Here is an 18,466-nt window from a genome sequence, read left to right as displayed (position 1 = left end):
TGCTTGCCTCCATCTCCCAAACAGGGAAACTTTTCATTCTCCTAGGTGTCAATACTCCTGGCTGTTCCAAGGTTTGGAAGACAAAGCAACACAGAAGTGTGGGTATTAGTAGTATTTACTTACAGCAGGTTCATGAAAGCCAGATTCCACTTAGGTATGATAAACAATTGTTGTGGTGGGGCACAACCAGGCACGCCCAAACCCTGGGTTTAAATAGTGAGTTTACCAGTTGAGAATTTAAATTTAAAATGACTGTGCCTATGATTGCAGATAAGAACTACTGGTTTGCCCAAGCTCAGCTCCTACATATTTAGACCGATGAGAGCAATGCTAACAGAGGAAGTGTGGGAGGCAAGCAGGGCCCAGAAAGAGAGAGAAAGGGTGGGGTTTCTATCTTCAAGACATCTCTTGTTGGTTAGTGAGAATAATCAGCAGCTGCTGGGAGTGAGCAACCAGTAGCTTAACCCTCCCTGAGAAAATGCAAGGCAGAGGGAAGCAACACTGAAGTGAGGTGGTCCCATTCCAGAACCAACCCCAGAAACCACACTGGGGCCAGCTTAGAGAGAGTGGTCCTCTTATGGATCAGTAACTGATTAAAGACCAGAAGGAAGAGAGTAGGAATAAATGGTAAATTCTCCCAATGGAAAGCTGTAAGCACTGGGGTCCCACAGGGATCTGTATTGGGACCAAAGTTTTTCAACTTGTTCATAAATGAGCTGGTATTAGGAGGGAGCAGTGAAGTGGCCAAATTTGCTGATGACACCAAATTATTTAGGGTAGTTAAAACAAAAAGGGACTGTGAAGAGCTCCAAAAGGATCTCTCCAATTGGGAGAATGGGCATCAAAATGGCAAATGCAGTTCAATGTAACTAAGTGTAAAGTGATGCTCGTTGGGGAGAAAGATTCCAACTTCATGTATAAGCTGATGGAATCCGAGCTAGCAATGACTGACCAAGAAAGAGATCTTGGGGCTGTGCAGGGACAGCATGATGAAAATGTCAACCCAGTTTGTGGCTGCTGTGAAAAAGGCAAATTCCATGTTTGGTATAATTAGAAAAGGAATTGAAAATAAAACTGCCAATATCATACTGTCCTTTTACAAACCCATTGTGCAACCACACTTGGAATACTTTGTACAGTTCTGGTCACTGCACATAAAAAAGGATATTGCAGAGTTGGAGAAAGTGCAGAAAGGGCAACTAAAATTATCAAGGGGCTGAAGCAACTCTCCTTTGAGGAAAGATTACAACATCTGGGAATATTTAGCTTAGAAAAGAAGTGAGTAAGGGGAGACATGATAGAGGTGTACAAAATTATGCATGGTATGGAGAAAGTGGATAGTGAGACATTTTTATCCCTTTCTCATAATACTAGAACCTGGAGAGCTTCAGGACAGATAAAACGAAGTACTTATGTTCTTAGGAAATAAAGAAAGGAAGACTTGGGGCTCCATAGGGCATGAAGAGCCCTGCATCAGAGAGTGAAGAAACTTCAGGGTTCTCTACTTCTATTATCCGCATCTCATTCTTTTGGTTCACACCTTACTAAAGACACACTGAAAGGCCACCACTACCTGATTTCTTGAATCAGAATAGAGCCCTACATTACTTGGCCTTTATACAGCAAAACAGAGGTTTGATTTGGAGACTTGTTTTTGCCTCAGCAGATTAACGCCTGCCCTGTAACAACAATCAAGCAACCGTGCCCTCAGCTTTCCTTCAGTTACAGGATCTGCTCAACTGTGGATGTGAGCCCTTGATTGTATTACTGGACCTCTTTAACTTTGCTTAGATCTTGGGCAAAACCTTGCAAAGTGCCTATGACTGTCTCCATTTATATCTAAATTGAGCTCAACTTTATGCGGTGGCCAAACTCAAACTTGAAAACATTAAAGGTCAGGATATTGGCAACTTCTATTTCCTCACTCTACTTGGGAGTTTGAATAACCATTTATCTGGATATAGCAATCTCAATTTTTAATAAGACAGATGTTATGACAACCCTGCTAAAAGGAACATAGGATGAGTGTCAAGTATTCTCAGCAAAGCACTTCAGTAGACTGGAGTTCCTGCTGTGGATATGAATGCTATGTCTTTGTTGCCAAGTTAAACCTGCATAAGTTGAGGTAGACTGGCTTCTAAGGTACCAAAAATACAAGGCCAATTCTATAAAAAGATAAAATCAGGGGATAGCACGGTGCAACTGACTGGCCTGGGAAATCCTACATCAGCCTTCCCTAAGTTGGTGTCTTCCAGTTATTTTTGACAACAACTGATGGGAGTTGTAGTCCAAAACATTTGGAGGGCACCACCTTGGGGAATACTAACCTACATCTTGCTTCCAATATATATGTTTCTGTTCAGAAGTCCACTTCCTCATCTGCCTCGAACATATTATGTGATATCCAACCCTTATGACCCACTGCTATGTTATATTAGCATTTAGAAGACCTTTACAGAGCAGGTGCTCTTTCTTGGTATGAAGGGAAAATTGTACCTGTTTCAAACATACCACCTGACCAGGCCAGCTGAACTAGATACACTATGTATTGTATTGCTCTCAAAACACTGTGCTGGCACTAGCTCCATTCTCTTCAATAAGGCTTACACCAGCACAACAATTTGAAGACTGAACTGCCTTCAGACTGGGAAGAAGTTTGCCAGCAATAGCAGATTAACTGCTATGAAGAGAATGAGAGCCTTTTTATAAATTAGTATGCTAAAAATCCATTGTTGAGTTAAAGTTTTCAATGCCAAGCATGCAGCATAAAATGTTGTATGTGAACAACTTACTTCCCCCTCCTAGTTGCCGAAAGCAAGTGACAGCTCAAACAGCTCCCAGCTGATTTGGAAGCAGACAAAACAGGATTTTTAACACAAGCTAAGAAAAATTCTTTCTTTAAAATGAAAAGTAGAACTGTTTTACAGAATACTGGCAGGACCCCAAGAATGTGTGCTTGAGCAGTCTTATGAATATGGCTATATTTCACAAACCAGCACACAATTCAAGGTACGTTTGTGGCATAAGAGGCAAGATAAGATGCCTGTAGACAGAAATGCACTTTATTCTGGCAAAAGGATAACTGAATGAAACATATAGAAGGAACAAGAATAAAATGTTTCAGCATAAAAAGAGAGATAACTCTTAATGGCTAATCCTTTGCCTATAAAGTTTTATGAAGGCAGCAGCATATTTATGACTAATAAATGAAAATACTTCATTGAATAACACACTGGAACTCATGTACGCATTCACCGGACAACACAGACCACCGCACATTCTTGCAAGCATTTAACTTGTTTATTCTACATAATTTACTTTATTAAGAGAGAATCCACTTTTCTCCCTGCAGGAACCAAACCTATTTTTCTGTAGGCAGGTTTGACCTGAAGCGGTAGCCTAATATCACCTCATGTGAACCCTCAGACAGTTCAAGTATAGCACTCTCACTGACAGCGCTGAGAATAAATGCTAGAGTTCTGAGAACATCATCAGACATCAGGAACCTTCATATGTCAATTGAATCTAGAAGGCATTTATATGCTCTGGCTAAAAAGGTTCATAAAACATCAAGGGATTTTAGCGAGAATGGAGCTTGGCAGAGTTGAAACCCAAAAGCAAAGGACGTAAGTAAAATAATTTAACTTAATGACCCCTTGATGAAGGCTTCCCACAAAGTTGAGAAGACGTCACTCTTTCAGCACCAGCTCCGTTTCAGATAATTTTCTATTTATTGTTTCTGGTTATTTCCCCTACTGAAGTAATAATCCATACTTTGTGAAAGCAGCTCTCAATAGCTGTGGTCAGCTTACAAAATGATTAGATCTTGAAGGTGGCAGTTTAACAGCGGGGGGGGGGGGGGAGGAGGACTGTTTTCCTATCAACTTCCCCAGTTATGGAGACTGCAAGTGATGAAAATAAAGGAAGTGAAGCAACTGTAAGACAGAAAGAACATGCCAAGTTTCCTCATAGCACCTTTTGTCCTATTGCAGGAAGACCAAACTTTGTATAAGATACAGAATTGGAGGCATATCAGTTTCTCCTTTAATGTTCCAAGCAGTTCTTTAGGCAAGTGTGGAGACAGTGCCACAAAACTGGGAGAACCATCCAAAGAGCAGAAAAGGACACTCAGCATATACATTTCATGCAGTTAAGTTTCCTTGTGTTAACATAGTGACCTCTCTTGCCAGTGCAAGCCAGAAGACAGCAGGGGCCACATTCATCTACCAATTGCAGCAGAGCTGCAAATCTATCTTGTATTCCAATAGACAATAAAGTTAACAGAGATTACAGCAGCAGATACAAAAGATAAGAGAATTAAGGCCAATATGAAGCAATCCAGTCTACTGCATCCAAGTTAAACATATCGTTCCAGTTCAGACAAATTGGGTAAACTACAGTTTCCCATGATGTCTGAATATTGAGAATTGTGTTGGTTAAAACTATGGTTAGTGAGAACAAGCCAAGATCAAACTCTGCTTTCCGATTCTGACTTGTTCTGAAACAACTGTTTAAATAAACCAGTTTTCTGAGTTGAGAGGTCATGGTGACCCACAGTTTGTTTACAATGGGAAATGAAAGCTTGTGATCTCCTCCTCTTGTACACAAAACAGGAGAGGAAAAGAGGAGCATGCAAGCCTCACTGCAGCTCATCCATATAGCTGCATGGTTTCTTGTTACATCTGAACCAGGCCATAGATAGCATCAACCTAATAATGCAAGACCAGTAGCAAACTAGAAATGGGAAAACCCAGTCATATACACTACAAAATACTGGCCAAGGCTCAGCTGCATGTACTAAAATTATGGTATTAGCGGGATAGTTTTCTATTGGTTCAACCCAGAGGTGAAAAGAATTGAAGCAAAAGAGCAATTTACCTCCATTTGTGGAATTTCTGATGTAATTTTCACCACTTTCTTTTCTGCACCTCTAAAGCAAGAAAAAATAAATTAGAGACCGAGTAAGTTTGCCATTTCTATCCAAGAGTGATGCCAGTTTTTAACAGTTCGATGGACATTAAAAAGTGCATACATGCTTAATGGTTATAGTAACACTACAAGGCATGAACACTAGAGGGGCCTCCACCTTCAAACAGGAACATGCATGGAGATCCCATGTCCAATCTATAGCCAAGCCAGGACTATTTCCTGCTTGTTACACTTGAGCAGGGTGGGCAACTTGTGGCCCTCCAGGTGTTTTGGTCTACAACTTCCATGAGCCCTAGCCAGCATGGCCAATGGTGAAGGATCATAGGAGCTGCAGGCCAAAACATGAAGAGGGCCACAAATTGCCCACCTCTGCTCTTGAGGGGCAAATTACTCCGGAATGCCCTATTTCTGCCCCCCCCATCGGAACAGTGATGACAGTGAAGCTTTCTGCTGCCATACCAGAGGGGCCTCTGCCGTGGAGAGGGACAGCCGCAGCTTCCTATGGCTCCTCAGTCACCCTTCCCTAGAGAATAGGATTGCTCCCTAAACACTGTCTTAAAAGAGAACTTGTGTAAGATTCTACCTCAGATATATTACACTCCTTTATAAATTAGGAAGATAGATTTAAATAATTCAAGGAACTGTTGGAGATGCCAGGATAAATATGTAGATATTTTAACGTATCAGATGAGAATGTAAACATATCAAAGTACTAAAAAATTAAAAAAAGCTCTCGGATGGATGGATATGAAATCCAGACTTTCTTGGAGATACTTTCATAGAGTTATAAATAACATTTTCTTTCATAGAAACTCATGGATTTAGTAGGAAATTACACTGGAAAGTAATATCAATAGGGGATTAGATTAAGAAAATCAGGTATATTAATGAAGTTATATATATGTAGAAGGGTAGAATGCGTCTATTTCTGATTCACTGACTACGCTAAAGCCTTTGATTGTGTGGATCACAACAAACTCTGGCAAATTCTTAAAGAGATGGGAGTACCAGACCACCTTACCTGTCTCCTGAGAAACCTGTATGAGGGTCAAGAAGCAACAGTAAGAACCAGACATGGAACAACTGATTGGTTCAAAATTGGGAAAGGAGTACGACAAGGCTGCATATTGTCGCCCTGCTTATTTAACTTATATGCAGAGTACATCATGAGAAACGCCGGGTTGGATGAATCACAGGTTGGAATTAAGATTGCCAGGAGAATTATCAACAACCTCAGGTATGCAGACAATACCACCCTAATGGCAGAAAGCGAAGAGGATCTAAAGAGCCTCTTGTGGAGGGTGAAAGTGGGGAGTGCAAAAGCTGGTTTGAAACTCAACATTAAAAAAACGAAGATCATGGCATCTGGCCCCATCACTTCCTGGCATATAGAAGGGGAAGAAATGGAAGCAGTGACAGATTTTACTTTCTTGGGCTCCAAGATCACCACAGACGGTGACTGTAGCCATGACATTAAAAGACGCTTGCTCCTTGGGAGGAAAGCTATGGCAAACCTAGATGGCATAGTAAGAAGCAGAGACATCACCTTGCCGACAAAGGTCAGTCTAATCAAAGCTATGGTTTTCCCAGTAGTAATGTATGGCTGTGAGAGCTGGACTATAAGGAAGGCTGAGCGCCGAAGAATTGATGCTTTCGAACTGTGGTGCTGGAGAAGACTCTTACGAGTCCCCTGGACTGCAAGGAGGTCAAATCAGTCAACCCTAAAGGAAATCAACCCTGACTGCTCATTGGAAGGACAGATACTGAAGTTCAAATATTTTGGCCATCTAATGCGAAGAGAAAAGTCACTGGAAAAGACCTTGATGCTGGGAAAGATTGAAGGCAAAAGGAGAAGGGGACGGCGGAGGATGAGATGGCTAGATAGCATCACCGATGCAACGAATATGAACTTGAGCACGCTCCGGGACAGAGTGGAGGACAGGAAGGCCTGGCGCGCTATGGTCCATGGGGTCATGAAGAGTTGGACACGACTTAATGACTGAACAACAACAAAGAATGCTTTCAACAGGGATTTTTTGGGAAAAGGAGATGACATTTTGGAAGAGAGTAAACCAGAAGCGAGCATAAAAGGATAAAAAGCTACTGTGGAATTCATGAAATATATGATGAATATATTTGGAAGGAAACCTGTAGAGTAGTATAAAAAAATTACAGTTAAAAAAAAAGTTTAGAATTGAACATGGGGAATTGAAAAAAGAAATCACTAAATGGAATCTGTGTGTGCCTACCAGCAAGGCAGATTGTCATCCTAGCAGCCTGATCAGCCAGGCTGTTGCCTTTAATCTGAACATTTTCTGAATCCAGCAAGAAACCTTTTCTACAAAATAAAGAGTCTTCAACCAGGAAACAGTAAGGAAAGATAATGCTACATGCTGAACCTGAACAAGTTTAACACTAACAATGAACTCCACGAGTCAATGTATGTATGGACGGGTCTCTGGGACCAAAAAACCCCCGGGGAATCAAAAGAAAAGAACTTGAACAAATACGTTTAGAGGAAGGTATGCTGCCTTAACAAGAATAAGCTTTTGACTAACTCATGGGTTCCAGATCTGCCCTAGCAGGGTACATGACCAAAGGATCAAATGTGGAGCTTGGTGGTCACTCTCAGTTCTTTGTATGGTGACAACTCCTGAATTTTAGTCTCTGTAAAATCCCCAGTTATCCATACAACCTTGAAAGGAATGAAATTATCTTCAACTCTGAGCAAAACAGATGTCATTCAACTCAAAAGCATGGGAAGGAAACACGGCATTTGCAAAGCATGAAAATTACTGATCAAGTCACATTAGAGAATTCCAACTGCCTGAACCATTGCTCTCCAAATTCACTCTCTCTCCCACATCAATGTAAACTGGACTCTTTATCTGAACTTCTGATTATTCAAATATTTGGATGCCTTCGATGCTAGTTAGATAAATGAGGTTCTATTTAGCATGTAATCATTCACACAGTACAACTGGGGGGAAAATACTGCTTACACTGAATAGTTAACCCCAACCAGAAGCCCCATTCCTATGTTATGTGCCCTGAGAATCTTTATTCTTTTATGGCCATATATTCACAAAGGGGATGCTCTGTTGTAGTTCATGGGACAGCTATGGTTGACTTTTGGCCAGGTCAGCTCTAGCTCCATTTCAAACACACACTTCTTTAACAATGTGCAATGGGAGCCAGTAAACAGCTTGAACAAAAATATAATGGAGTGGGCGTGCTTGGAAGTTTATGCTCTGAAAACAGGGTTGAGGTTTGCAAGAGAAAACAAAGGAGGAAGATACAAAGTTCGGAAGTTCCCAGGCTAAATGAAACAGCACCCTTCTCCTCCAAACAGCTCCCATAAAACAGTGGGTCATAGCCTGACTCATTAAGGTCTCCCATTTAGAGAAATCGACAGCTTTTGTTCAAGATTCCTGGACAGTTTTCCCATTTTATGCCCTGAAAGGTAGTAATGGTTTAATGACTTTTTCACAGGAAGCAATTCAGAACAGGAACCAGGGACTTGTTACCCCTGCAGCACTGTTTGCAGTTTTCTGTTTGTGATGCAAAGAAAGGGCACCCCCTGCTGCATAGGAGCAGGCACTGCACTAAAACTCACATAATCTTGGCACCTAAACTCAAGATTCAGCTATACTGAATAGGATATGGTCAAATTTAATGCTTTTTGGAGCCATTAATTGTTAATAGATCAGGAATTCTATAAGCACACTCTGCAACTACTGGCACTCAGATCAAAGACCCCAATCAATCTTAGACAAAAAGCAGCACCTGACTTGTATAAATCTAATAATAAATAATAGCAATAATTTAAGGGGTTGATGATCAGGAACTCAAGACTGTAATTTTCAATCAACAGCTTTCACATACATCTGCACAGAAAGCGAGCATGATGATACGTATAGTATAATTTCATTGCATTGCACTATGAATGCAGCTGTAATTAAAACTAAGGATTGATCCCCCTTGAGCAGGGATGGCCACCCTCAGCCTTCCTGAGGTCCCAATCAGGACCTCCAGATGGGTTCTCCAAATGGCTACACCATCTTCTGGACATACCCCTTTCCCCTGCCCACCAATCATTTGGTGGGTTTTCAGCTTTTGCATGATTCTGCCCACCCCCTATTCTAAAAGGTTGAAATGTTTTGTTATTTGGCCTGCTCCCTTTGTCCTTTGGCCCCACACATCACTGGAACATGGCCCCAGAGAGCTTTTCTGAAATAAGATTCGGCCCTTGGGCTGAAAGAGGTTTCCCCACCTTTGCCCTAGAGCTGCATTCACCTTTCACAGCACGTGATCTCTGCAAGAGCCACTGGCATAAGTATCTAAGCTACTAAATTGCTGAATCCCTGTTTGGACATAGACAAGGCCTGTGCACACTTAAATCCTGTTTTGTTAACTTAAAAGGAAGTATAAAATAATTCACAGAACTACTGCTGTGGAAGAATTCAGATTCTTGCAAACACCCATCTGTTCACAAAAACAAGAAGAGGAGCTGGGCTTTGCCCACTCAGCTAGAGCACACTGGAATATTATACTAACTATCTACAGCAATGGATAAAAGAGGTGAAGAGGTGTATGCTGCAATTACCTTGTTATTGAGGAAGGCAAAACATATACATAAAACAAAGCATGGCACTTCAGAATGTATATCATAGTACCAACACCTTATTTCCCAAACAATTCACCTGGCTTCTCTGCAACAATATTTTGCCATCTGATAAAAGGGATAAATATTTACCTAATTTCTATTGCTGGAAGCATTAGCCAGGAAGTGGCCTAAAGATGGGTTGGATTCTACTTACATTCTAGTAACTGGCTATAATATACCAACACTTCTGTTGCAAACATTTTTGCTTTTTTAATGAGTTGTTTTATTGTCTTTTCATTGATAGCAGGGCTGTGAGCCCTTTGGGTTGGAAAGTGGGGTAAAAATAGTCCAAACCAACCAACCAAACTGGTGGATTTGAAAATCCATATTCTCTGATAACCCAGGCAACTCCTTACCAATTCCTATATCAAAGAATCCCTGTTCATCTACAAGAATCTGATAAAGAAGATGAAAGCACCTAGGGAAGCAAGTATATGGAAACTGCTATTAAAACACACACAGGCCTGCTAGTTTTTATTTAAAAACCATGGTACTCAAAATGTGAGGCAAACCCTTCCAAGATGCAGGGTAATTGCTAGGGGAGGTGCTAGCTCACCTTCTTTGACCTCTTTTACCAGTGCAGTTTGTGTGCATGCCTGCTTGATCGGGTCAGGAGTAGGCTGTGTACCCCTTCAGCAGATTCAGTCGTTTAGTTGACGAATGGCACTAGGGACAAATGGGCAATTTGCTTCTGTCTTTTAGCCTTTAAAGCATGCCGTTGACACAGGTGGCCCTATTCTTTTTTACAACTTGCCTGTTCCTTGATGTGGAATGAGAATGAGCACTGCAAGCTAAACTGTGTATCTTTACTTTGCCTTTGTTAATGCTGAGGTGGCTCTAACAGTCTTTCTTACACCTTGGAAAGCTTACTAGAACTAAATGTAAGATTCCCTGCATAAAGTATATATAGAGAAAGACAATATACTTGTAAGAGAATAGGGAGGCAATGCCATTCTTGTAAAAAAAAAAAGTATGGTAAAATTAACAGCTTCATTTATCTAGGTTACATAATTCAGCTTTATCTATTGCAACATTTCAGTTACTTTGGTTAAGAATTTTGATTTTTAGTAAGTGTAGAATATATGCAGCTTTAAAGATTTTCAAGATGGATTATCATACATAGTAGATACATTTGCTCCAAGTATGATAAAGCAAATTCATTATCTCTGCAAAAAGACTCAGAAGCTTGGATGTGTGAAAGAATATGGGACTTTGCCAATTTTAAATGAGGTACATTTAAATTTAACTTATTTTCCAGGTTCATTATTTCTAGCCTTCTGGCGTTTTAATTTGTGATTTCCAAAAAGCCAAAGTATTTCAAATGTAATTCCTAACCCAGTCATTCTACTATAGATTCAATTTGTGTACTTTAGCATGGGTGGTTAAGGACAGATTCATAGATGGCCAGAGTTTCAATGGACAGGTGGTACACAAATACTTGAGAAATAGAAACACATTAATGTTTGACCAATAACATGCTCTGCTCTATGAAGGACAGATAATTACACTTCAGCTGATTTCTCAGTAGCTATTTCCTCTTTGATAGGTGTGTCTATAGGCTTCTGTTCTTCTTCCTGCAATGCAAAAAGTCAAAAGGAAAGAGTAAACCTACAGAACAGAATATAAACCTCACAGAAAATACAGATGAGGATTAACAAATATTACTTCAGCCTGATCCTATGCAAGTCTTACTGGAAGTAAGTCCCATTGAGTTCAGTAGAACTTAAGCAAGCATAAAATTTCAGCTTTGTGGAAAACCAACCACAATTGCAAGTGTTAGCTCAAGGTACAAATTTGCATATTTATGATTTCAAAAAATCAGTCCAAAGAGTATACTACATGTATTATTTTATTTTTGTACACATCAGTGAAAGGTAATACTTCTTTTTCTTTAGCCCTACACTTCATAAACTCTTTTACAATCAAACAATATGGATTCTAGTAGACCAAGAAGAAAAAAAATCTTAGAGTAGAGGCTTTATCCCATTTCCTGTTAAATTATACGGCAGGCACCCACCAAACAGGAAAGTTGATACCGTACTGGACCACCATCTCTTAGTATATCAGAATGCAAGTTAGTTATGAAATTATATAAAATTCTTCTTCAAGTAGTTGCAGGTATAAACTGCCTGATGTAGCGTACTATGTAATTAGAATGTTTCTTCTCTTTTACTAACAGAATCTGACCAATACACAATATTTAACTGTAGTTTCTCCCACTTTTAAAAATCAACATGGCAGAATCCTAAAAACTTCACAATATTTGGTGCTGCAGGTATTACTAGAGGACAGATATATAGGCTTCCACTTTGTTGTTTCAAGATTTTATGCTAATTAGAAAAAAACCTCAGCCTTAATATAAAAACTTGAACAGCTAGTTCCATTTTTAGTTAGACTGTGACCCAAAATCTGTACTCAGTATTCTTTGCACCAACTGACTTTGCACTAAATAAATATGGTAAATGCTGCTTCCAAGAGTCCTAGAAAATCATAGCAGTTGGACCTGAACAGGGCAGGCTGTTCTTGAGGGAGCAGCCACAGCTATGTTCTGCTAAAATTAAAGGTAAGGGAAATACAGTACATGGCATCTGGGACTGGGGCACTTCTGGCAAGGAACAAGGCCTGTCCAAAGCCACTGGTCAAACCATTTAATCTCCCCCACTTAAATTTCTGTAGCAATGAAGAGGCAATAAAGGTACAAGGGGTATGACAACCCACCCTGCGAATAAGATATGCAGTGTGTTATTTTCGGAACAATCCACGGTGCACCCGACAGACAATTGGGCTCACCATGGGTGGTTCTCCCCCTCGGTCCTCCACCCGGTATCCCACGTTCTTGCACGGCAGAACCTGTCTTGTCTGCCTATCTCATCCCTTTCCCTGGACTGATCACGATCCTGTTTTTGTTGCTCAGCTTTTCTTTTCTTTTAAAAAAATCAGACCCCGAGATTTGTGCAAATGGGGCCGCTATATAATTTTTTGACCCCAGGAATTTGCATAAATGTCTTTGCAAATATTTGTGTCCATCTTTCGCACTTGCACAAGTGCACACTTCTGGGTATCAACTATGTATAGCCTTGCCTTGACAATGTCCTTGTATGTTTTACCTGTCAAAGCTAACAAAGTGCAGTATGAAACATGCAAAGAAACTGACAAGACGGGACTGCACATAGGCTGGTTTGACAGCAGTTGACAGTGACAGGTGGGGAAAAGGGGACAAGATCACCCACTTAGCAAAGTGATCCCCAGGTTTTTAAGTGTTGGGCTGACACCTCTGGGTGCCCTGCTTCCATTCCACACTTCCCCAAGTCTCCAGGAAGTCCTTTAAAGAGGGAACTAGCCTCCCCCTGACTTTTCATGGCTGTATCATTATTTTTGCTGGTGTATTATTATGGGAAATAATGTTTAAAAATTACAAAAACATTTGTGCAAATTCCTGGGGCTGAAGAAATTATATCTACACACAGAGACATATATATAAATTACAGCTATATTTGTGCAAATCTTGGGTGCCAAAACAATATTTTAAAAGGGGTTGTCAAACAAGCGACAGCCCCTCCAAAATGCCTGATCATTCAAGATCACTTGGAAGAAAGGAAGAGGTCATTGCCGCTCTTGCCGAGTGGCTCTGTACCTGATTGCTGCAACCTACAATGGGTTGGTTCTGTGTGGATCGGACAATACACCAACCCATTGTGGGCTAAACAACCCCAGGAACAAGCCATGGATTGTCAGGGTGGCTTAGTCGTGAAAAATAAGCCACCCTGCAAGAAGTGATCCAGGTTCAGACAACACAACAACCCACTGTGGTTTGTTTCAAATGACAACCCACAATGGGCTGTCATGTCATGTGACAGATCATTCCATCCCACCTCTGCCAATCCACTTGGTAGGAAGCAATTTTTAAAATGAGCTTGCTAAGAAGCTAGTAGTCTGTGTTTCCAGGCTGGCTGAGAAGGGGCTTCTCCTTCTCCACAGCCAGCAAGGAAACACAGGCTAACTAACCTCTTAGCAGGCCACCAATTTTTTTTGCAGACTAGTAACTTTTGTGGGCTTATTTACAGGCTTGTTAGGGTATCTGTACACAGGACTGCCTTCTAAGAACCATACTGCAGAAGAGAAGGAATGTAGCTGGCAAAGAATTTTAGTATTCTGGGAATCTCACTTTCATTTTTAAAGGAAACATGCTTGAAAGTATGTGGGAAATCTATAGTAAAATCTCAAAAGCATGGAAGAGAAAAGTGGAACAAGGGACGGGATAGGGTTCAGTGCCCTGTATAAATCTTTGCTTCTTCCCATGACTAGCAGAAGTAGAATAGATAATTTAATTAATATGACAGTTTGCTTAATGTGCATAATTAAGATCGGTTGCAGAAGTCAACTTCTTCAAGCACAGAATCTGCAATACCTTTGAATTTTTATATTTTTAGAGCATGGTATATACAATCTTGTTAGTAAGAAAACAAAGAATGGCCCTTTTAGCTGATAATTTTTCCTGATTGCTTGATATTGCCATTAGGAGTCCTTTTTGATAATTACGTAGACATCGGAGATTACACATGCAATTAAATATATTTGTTTGATTAGCTTGGAAGTCATAGGCCTTTTCATATCTAGTGTGAATCTATAGGAGCAGCTCAAATAGTATTACTAACATGTATGAAGAGGTCATATACCATCACAGTATTTTCCCCATGACATTTACTCACTGCACTGATATAAACCACCAAGGTTTCTGTCCACAAATGGGTCCCAGAGTCACAAGACGTAAAAGCGTCCAGTTACCCAGATGTGAACAATATGTCAGTCTGAACACCAGTTATTTTTATGCAAACTTTTGATGATCTCAATAATCTGAATTTGTGACAACTGGGATACGCAAGCTGTAATGCACTTTATGTTTTTTAATAACTCACAAATACATCTCATCAATCAATCCACATTCTTAAAATGAACAAAAAAACTTAATACTAATCTGAAATATGATAATCACTCAGTATAATTATTTAGCCACCTCAGTCATATACATTTCCAAATACCCATTTTCTTTCCAACTATTTGCAAGCTGCCTTTAGTTTTTGTAAAAATATACAGAACACTAAAGACAATCCTTTCAAGTATGAAAGAAATGGGAAAAGCAGTGTAAGATGCTATGGCCCTAGTCAAATGGCCATGTACTTGGATGGGGGCCAAGAGATGCGCGAGCTGGAAAGCGAGAAGTATAGTTGACACTACCCACTTGGCAAAATGCTGTGAGGACACAGGGTGCCCTTTTTTCAGGCCATAGTGACAGACGAGGGGATGTTTGGTAAATAGAACAAGAAGGCCTGTCTACTGGTTAAGGAGTGAAATTTGACGGAAAATTCCCTCCATTTTCTGGCATATGAAGCCTGAGTGGGGGGTTTGTGGGAGGCAGTCATCATCTCCAACACCTCATTGAAGAATTTGTTATGTCACCAACCTTAGGCTGTTAGGCCTAAGGTTTTGAGGTCGGGGTATATCTGATCTTCTCCCTGTTCATCTTGAGGAGGTCTGGTCAACAAGGAAGATGGAGAAAAATGCTGTCAGACAGGAGGAGCAACATCGCAAACCACAGTTGCCTTGGTCACCACAGGTTTATTAAGATACAAGGTGTTTTGTCATTATCTTGTTCATGACATATGTGAGGAGGGGAAAAAGAAGAAAGGCGTAAGTCAAGGCACTTCCCAATATACGAGAAAGGCATTGCTGAGAGAATCCTAGTTGTGTCCAGCCCTGCTGCAGAAGGTACTCATTCAGAGTTCAGGATCAGTGGGAAGAGGCCGATAGTGGGGGAGCTCCACATCACGAAGAGGTTGGACACAACACTTGGAGAAAGCTCCTAGTCGTGAGGGGTGGTCCCATTCTGCTGAGTGAGACAGCTAGGGTGTTTGACATTCCTACGAGATGGACAGCAAAAGGAACAATGCGGTGGAGTATACACCAGTCTCAGAAGTTTAGAGTTAGAAAGAGGAGGGAGCGAGACTTCATTCCACCTTGTTTGTTGATATGAAAGACAACCATGGTGCTGTCCACGGCAATTTTGATGGATCATCCTGTGATGTGTGTTTCGAGTACCCGGAAGGCTTTTGTGACCGCTGCAAGCAGTTTGAGCTGACTGATGCACAGAGCTCATTCCCACTGTTACTACTGTCCATGGATACTGAGTGAACTTCAGTGGGGCCCCCAGCCAGAAAGGGACACATCTATGGTTCCTGTTAATGATGGGCTGAAAACTGAGTTCCTATATGAGGTGCACTGGGACCATCCAGTAGCTCACAGAATGTCAGATTGGAATGGGATGATCCAGAAGGTGTCTTGGGATCTGTCTTAAAGTGAAAGGCCCGGAGGAACAACGATTGCAGCAGCCTCATGCAGAGGCATGCTACAGGGATTACCACTGTGGTCGTATCCGTGAGGCTGAGAAGGTGCTGGAGTGTGATTGCTTGGGAGCCGGGACAGTATTCCACCTTGTGGGCAAGATGTCTTAGTGTGTCCGCTCTGTCTGCAGGTAGGTAGAGGCAGGCTCGAGTGGAGTTCAGAAGTGTTTGTATGAATTGTCATATGTGAGAAGAGATGAGGCAGGACTTTTCCTTGTTGACCTGTAGGCTGAGGAATTCCAGAAGTGACAGAGGTACAGTGATGTTGGCCTGGAGACATTAGAATGAGGGAGCGATAAGGAGTCAAGTCATCTATGTATGGGAAAATGACAATTTCTTGAAGCCACAAGTGTGCTGCCACTACCGCCTTGCTTTTTGTAAAGACCCTGGTGCTGTGGCCAGATGGAATGGGAGAACTTTGACCTGGAAGAACCCATTGCTCAGGGCAAACTTGAGGAAGTGGCATGAGGCAGAGTGAACAGAGATGTGAAAATAGGCATCACTGAGATCTATGTGGCAAACCAGTCCCCTTGATGCAGTAAAGGGAGAATGGAGGAGAGCATGGTCATTTGGAACTTCTTTGGGTGAATACAAAGATTGACATCTCAAAGGTCAAGTATAGGCCAAAGACCTCCATCCTTCTTGGGGAAGGGGATGGTGAAGTACTCGAACAAAAAAACGGTGAACTTTTGAGCAGAGGCGATTCTTCATGCCTTTGCTCAAAAGCATAGTGATTTCTTCTTTGAGGACTAGAGAAGGGTGAGCAGAGTGGAAGATTCCTGTAGGAGGGATGTCTTCGAACTCAATGGAGTAAACTTGAGTGATGATGGATAGAAGATATTGGTGGTGATGGATTCTCAAATGGCAAGGAAAGGTCTGAGTCTGTTGGAGAAAAACAGGGCCAATGGCTGGGCTCTTCTGCAAGAGTCAAAGACGATGCTTGGACTGGTTGGGCATTTACCCTGTGTGGATTGGCGGTGTTTGCCCTGAAAGGGTTGTTTGCACTGAAAGGGGTCATATGAGCCCAGTTTAGAGGGTCTGTTCAAAGCTGAATCAGGTTGGTGTGCTGGCCCCTGGTGTTGCCAATATGGACGTGGCTGATTTGTAGTGGCTGATTTGTGGCAGTTGAAGAGGGCTGCAATCCCATTCCCATCTTTTGGGCGGATGTTTTTATTCTGTGAATATGGTCCAAGGTTTCACTCGTAGATGCAATGAAAAGGCCTTTACCATCAAATGGGAGATCCTCCAGCCTGGATCTAGCCTCCTGGTTAAGCCCTGCTGTTTGAAGCCAAGCATGGTGTTGCAGTGATATGGCAGCTGCTATAGCCTTGGAGCCACAGTCAGCCATAATGTGGGCTGTACTGATTTGTTGTCCAGCAAGTCTTTGAGCTTTGGGCTGAAATATCATGGCCATGTTTTGTACATCCTCCGGAAGGTGGTCAAAGAAGGTTGCTGCTTTTTTCCAGAGGAACTGTTGGTAGGCCTCTATGCAGGCCTTGTAATGGGCTACTCATAGGGCTAGAGCTGCAGTAGAGTAGACCCTATGCCCCATTGAGTCTAATTGTCTCCCCTCTGAGTCGACAGGTGCAGAATGGAGGTTTTGTCTGGTCTTGGATTACAATGCTTCCACTATTATGGAGTTTGGTGTGGGGTGTTTAAAGTGGAAAGGGAAGCCCTCTTCCTGAACCCTGTATAGGTTCTCTATCTTTTCAGATGAAGAGGGTACAATGGAAGGTCTCAACCATGATTGCTTAATGATGTACAAGAGCACGTGGAACATAGGAATAGTGACTGGGGGTTAGTCTGGTTGAACCCTCTGAAATACTGGATCCCTGACTAGAACTGGAAGAATCTTAATATCTAGCCCCAGGAATTTTACCATTTGCAGTATCTGTTCTGTGAAAGGCCTATCATTATCACAGAGAGGGTTTTTTGATCCCCAACAGTAGCGTCCAGGGAAGTGGTCAAGGCTACCATAGGAGGGCGAATAAGAGCAATAATTGTCCTGCCCCAAGGAACGATCCTTGGAACACAGGTTGGTAGGCAGTTCCAGGTTAGTAATTGGTGAAGTTTTAGCTAGTGAAACCACTGATGACAGTTGGGGTGTGGTGGCTACTGGTGTAGCTTCTGGGAATTTTGGAACAATTATGTCTTGGAAGAAATTAGCCGGAAGAGAATGGTGCAAAGCGAACAGCAAGCTGGCAAATTTAGGTACTGTAGTAGTTGCCAGGAACTGTGTATCAGGTGGCTTAGATACAGTGTGGGTCAATGGTGCAGGATTGGGGAGCACCTCTGATCATTCATTACGATGAGGAGAAGGAGAACATTGGTGGCATAAGTCGTAACCCTGGGTATTTCTATACCTGCAGTCATGACACTATTGGGAGGAGGAGTGATGCCTTCATGATGGAGAGCGGTCCTCATAGTAGTATAGAGGAGATCTGCTAAAGTAAGAGTGTCAACAGTACTCCCA

General features: G+C 41.7%; 1 protein-coding gene across 4 annotated transcripts in view; it reads right to left on the bottom strand.

Annotated features, from left to right (window-relative positions):
* The window catches only part of SARNP (SAP domain containing ribonucleoprotein), a 97,300-nt gene that overhangs the window by 60,025 nt on the left and 18,809 nt on the right, over positions 1 to 18,466 (bottom strand). For all 4 annotated transcript variants that reach the window (XR_014788178.1, XM_084837343.1, XM_084837344.1 and 1 more), the window contains exons 4-5: positions 11,102 to 11,169; positions 4,879 to 4,930 (exon numbers count right to left, since the gene is read on the bottom strand). Coding sequence is in view for 3 of the 4 variants with exons in the window: in XM_084837343.1 (XP_084693469.1) it covers positions 4,879 to 4,930; positions 11,102 to 11,169 (120 nt within the window). In the remaining variant the exon portion in view is untranslated. The remainder of the gene's footprint in view (positions 1 to 4,878; positions 4,931 to 11,101; positions 11,170 to 18,466) is intronic.

This window comes from Heloderma suspectum, chromosome 2 (genome assembly GCF_057233095.1).
Source record: "Heloderma suspectum isolate Gila_16-S chromosome 2, 16-S_ref, whole genome shotgun sequence".
NCBI lineage: Eukaryota > Metazoa > Chordata > Lepidosauria > Squamata > Helodermatidae > Heloderma > Heloderma suspectum.
The sequence above is the reverse complement of the archived record's forward strand: the minus strand, read 5'-3'. Positions and strand labels throughout refer to the sequence as shown.